Source organism: Otolemur garnettii, unplaced genomic scaffold, assembly GCF_000181295.1.
Source record: "Otolemur garnettii isolate 467f Iridium unplaced genomic scaffold, OtoGar3 scaffold00184, whole genome shotgun sequence".
NCBI classification, from domain to species: Eukaryota; Metazoa; Chordata; class Mammalia; order Primates; family Galagidae; genus Otolemur; species Otolemur garnettii.
The window spans coordinates 701,262-706,149 of record NW_003852579.1 but is presented as its reverse complement, the minus strand read 5'-3'; the positions used below and the strand labels follow the sequence as shown (position 1 = coordinate 706,149).

At 41.1% G+C, this 4,888-nt stretch overlaps 1 protein-coding gene across 1 annotated transcript in view; it reads right to left on the bottom strand.

Annotated features, from left to right (window-relative positions):
* SNRNP40 (small nuclear ribonucleoprotein U5 subunit 40) overlaps positions 1-4,888 on the bottom strand; it is a 35,036-nt gene that overhangs the window by 13,361 nt on the left and 16,787 nt on the right. The window contains exon 6 of the mRNA XM_003800757.3: positions 1,625-1,745. Within this exon, the coding sequence (XP_003800805.1) occupies positions 1,625-1,745 (121 nt within the window). The remainder of the gene's footprint in view (positions 1-1,624; positions 1,746-4,888) is intronic.

The window sequence follows — 4,888 nt, the reverse complement described above, 5'->3', positions numbered from 1 at the left end:
GGTTGCAGCCATCATTGTTGTTTGGTGGGCCCAGGCTGGATTTGAACCCACCACCTTAGGTGTATGTGGCTGGGGCCTTAGCCATGTGAGCCACAGGCACCAAGCCATTCTTCTTACTCTTATGTAATTACTTTTTTCTTACTATTATTTTAACAATGCCAGAATTGGGTCAGGTGTGGTGGCTCATGCCCATAATCCCAGCACTCTGGGAGGCCAAGGCAGGTGGATCACCTGAGCTCAGGAGTTCGAGATCAACCAGCAAGAGCGAGACCCTATCTCTAAAAATAGCCAGGTCATGTGGCAGGTGCCTGTAGTCACAGATACTTGGGAGACTGAGGTAAGAGGATCACTTGAGCCCAAGAGTTTGAGATTGGTGTGAGCTATGACACTTTTGCATTCTACTAAGGGCAACAAAATAAGACTCTGTCTCAAAAAATAAAAAAAGCTACAATTAGCCAGGCACAGTGGCATGCTCCTATAATCTCTTCTCCCATCTACTTGGGAGGCTGAGGTGGGAAGATTACTTGGGCCCATTGAGTTTGGGCCCATAATGAGATTAGTGAGGCTCTGTCACAAAAACTAAACCAAACCAAAACAAAACAAAAAAGGCTAGAATTAGTCCATGGTAAATCCACTGAAATTAGGATATGTGTAGAAACATTCACTCTAAGTAGTAGCTATAGCTATTGTAACTAAAGCTAGACCTATAGTAGAACTTGAGTGATGTAATTTTATTTGAGTGTGAAAAAAATACCAACCATTGTATTTAGGCATAAAAAGGCAAAAAGTTACGCATGAAAGTTTGCTATTAACATGAGAAAACAGTCAAAAGGTAAAGACCACTTATTCAACAAACATTATTATAAGATACAAGTGTTGTTACAAAAAGTCAGTGAATGCATTTTAGTTCTTGACAAGCCCATGAAATTGTATACCAAGGCATTTCAAAACTCCTTCAATACTGAGCATATAATCCAGCAAAGCACCCTCCTCTTTTGCTATAGTAAAGCCATTCTCCCATACTACAACTCAGAAATAAGCAAAGAGAAAGGGGGAAGTTTGTGCTTGCCTAAATCTAGAATGCTGAGGTGTTTCAATGAGAAGACACACACCAATGGTTTTGGAGTGGAGAGGGAAGATACATGGGCAGAGAAGAATACAAGTCTATTGATTACTCAAGCTTGGTGCTCTCTGAAAATGCTTGAGAACTGCCTTAAATGGCCCACTAGACTCACATCTTTCTTTTGAAACTAATCACTTGGAGTTTCTTATATCCTGCTTAGATTAACAGCATACCAGAGCCAAAACAAGCCTTAATGGTAAAGTCTCTTACTAATGTAGAAGAAACTGATGCTCAGACAGAAGAAATGCTATATGCCAAGATGCTCAGGGACTAGATGGCAGATCTAGGACTAGAGTTCTAGATTCTTGAGTATCTTGTCTCAAGTCTTTCCGAAATTTCCCATTACAACATGTTCTAATTGCCTGGTGGAATCCGTGAGCCGCCCTTGACTTTGTCCTTAGATCCTCATGTATCCCAGTACACATTTTCAGCACTTAATGCCCACTTTCTTTAGGGTCCACAGTGCCTGGGCATCAGAAAAGTTTTACTTTCCCAAGTTACCTGTATTGTCCATTGCATTAGACAAGAGATAAGAGCCTTCAGAACTTAAACTCAGGCCAGTCACTGAATCTGCATGGCCTCTCATGGTGTAAGTCAGCTTGTTCTGGCGCAGGTCCCAGACCTGAAAAACAAAAAGATGCTCCCAGAGATCAAAATAGTAACAGAAGAGAAACAGAATTACTCAAGCGACAATTGCCCAGAGACATTGGTATCCCTTCTTAATCTGGTTTGGTGGGCCAAATATTACTTTACCACAAAATATAAGATTTCTGTCAAAGAGGACAAAACTTTTGTCTTTCTAATAAGTGAGTCAAAGTTACTATGCTGACTAGACAGATATAAACTAATGAATGTCAAATATTAAGATAAACTGTTAAACAACAAATAATAGAATTCAGAGAGAATACTTTCAAATCACAACAAAGTAACTAAATAGCATTTAAAATGGTTAAACTGGCTCGGCGCCCGTAGCTCAGTGAGTAGGGAGCCAGTCACATACACCGAAGGTGGCAGGTTCGAGCCTGGCCCTAGCCTGCTAGACAATGACAACTGCAACCAAAAAGTAGCCAGGGGTTGTGGCGGGCGCTGTAGTCCCAGCTACTTGGGAGGTTGAGGCAAGGGAAGCACGTGAGCCCAGGAGTTGGAGGTTGCTGTGAGCTGTGATGCCACGACACTCTACCGAGGGCGACACAGTGAGACTGTCTAAAAATAAAAAAGGTGGCACCTGTAGCTCAACTACAATAGCAACAACAACAACAAAATAGCCAGGCATTATGGTGGATGCCTGTAGTCCCAACTACTTGGGAGGCTGAGGCAAGTGAAAGAGAATCACTTAAGCCCAAGAGTTTGAGGTTGCTGTGAACTATGATGCCATGGCATTCTACCCAGGGTGACATAGGGAGACTGCCTCACAAGTGAAAAAAAAGAACTACATAAAACAAATAAGCCTGACATTTGAAAAAGGCATGCAAAATGTATGTAACAAGACAATATGCAAAAATATATATGCTTAAAATTTTTTATTCAACATCATAAAATGTATATACACATACACATGTATATACACAAATATTTGTACATACATATGCACTATAGAAAAGCATATTTATTAAAAGAAAATAAATTGAAGATTCACTATTCCACGTGGAAGAAAGGTAAGATAGACAGCTCAGCTGAAAATAGCCTAAATGTCATGCGGGAAAAGAGATGGTTGATTAAGTTATGGCTCACAACTACATCCCAACACCATGATTTCTCATACAGGAGATAGCATGACAGGAGATAGCATGACTGGTCAGAATGAACCAGTCTCTGCCATTCAAGAGTTATGTGTCATTGGGATACTAACCCTTTCTGAGCCTGTTTCCTGGTCTGTAAAATAGGGCTAACAATATCTAGTTTCTATGCTTGTTATAAGGATTACAAAAGAGTGTTTAGCATATGCCTGGAATATAGCAGGCCCTCAATGATTTGTGGCTATTATTAAAATAGTTTCTAAAAATAACTCTAAAGACCAAATGTAAAAATATTTATATAATAAGCTATTAAACACAAAAGAAAATACAAAACAGCATTTAAATTCAGACAGATTATAGCTATAAAATATATATACTAGCCAACAGAAATAATCTGGATGTCACATGGAAAAAGAAAAACAAAGAAGGTTATTGTTGTAATACAACATTTCCCTGAAATTTTATTGCATATCATAATGCAGTTTTTCTAAGTGAACAAAATTTTTGCTGTTCCTTAAAGCAAGACACTTTCCCTCATCCAGAAATGAGTTAGGTGTTGTATACTAGAGCAACATATAAGGCAGACAACTCCACTTTCTCCGTCACTAACTCTTTCATGTGTGGAGCCCAACATACATTACGATAATTTTCTTTTTTTGAGACAGAGCCTCAAGCCGTTGCCCTGGGTAGAGCCATGACATCACAACTCACAGCAACCCCCAGCTCCTGGGGCTCAAGCGATTCTCTTGCCTCAACCTCCTAAATAGCTGGGACTACAAGTACCCATCACAACACCCAGCTATTTTTTCTTTTTTTAAAGATAGAATCTCACTTTGTCACCCTTGGTAGAGTGCCATAGCGTCACAGCTCACAGCAGCCTCCAACTCCTGGGCTTAGGCGATTCTCTTGCCTCAGCCTCCTGAGTAGCTGGGACTACAGGTGTCTGCCATAATACTCAGCTATTTTTTTTGTTGACGTTTGGCTGGGGCTGGGTTTGAACCCACCACCCTCAGTATATGGGGCCGGCTCCCTACTCATTGAGCCACAGGTGCTGTCCTATTGTTTTTTTTTTTTTGGTTGTAGTTGTCACAGTTGTTTGGTGGGCCTGGGCTGGATTCAAACCCGCCAGCTTTGGTCTATGTGGCTGGTGTCTTAGCCGCTTGAGCTACAGGTGCCAAGCCACATTATAATTTTTTATGTCAAAATATTTGCTGCCTCAGTAATCAGGAAAGGCTCGAAATAGTTGACATTTTGTTCAAGCTGTTTGTTATCCTTTCTTCAATGAGTCACTATTGAAATCTTTAGCTTTGTAACTATAGGAGAATGCTCTCTGCCAACCCTCACAGCACTTGTGTGCTATTCCAAACTTTCCTCCTTGAGGCCTGAATACTTTGTTTTGTGCAAAGCTGAAAAATATGTAGGAATTGGCACAAAGAGAGTTAAGCATAATATTTTGCAAGCAGGTTAATTAGCTGATTACTGAAAATTAGGGCAACTAATTATTGGCAGGCATTGTTGGAGGTTAAAAAAAAAAAAAAGACCTGCTTCGGCAGCTCACCCTTGTAATCCTAGCACTCTGGGAGGTTGAGGCAGGAGTGTTGCTTAAGCTCAGAAGATTGAGAACAGCCTGATCAAAAGTGAGACTCATCTCTACTAAAAATAGAAAAATTAGCTGAGTGTGATGTTGCATGCCCATACTCTCAGATATTTGGGAGGCTGAGCTTGTAAGAGGACCTTTTAAGCCCAGGAGTTTTTGGTTGCTGTGAGCTAACATGATGCCAGGGCAATCTAGTCAGGGTAACAGAGCAAGATCCTGTCTTTTTCTTTTTTTGAGACAGAGCCTCAAGCTGTTTGTTGCCCTGGGTAGAGTGCTGTGGCATCACAGCTCACAGTAACCTCCAATTCCTGGGCTTAAGTGAGTCTCCTGCCTCTGCCTCCCAAGTAGCTGGGACTACAGGCGCCTGCCACAACACCCAGCTATTTTTTGGTTGCAGCCATCATTGTTGTTTGGTGGGCCTGGGCTGGATTC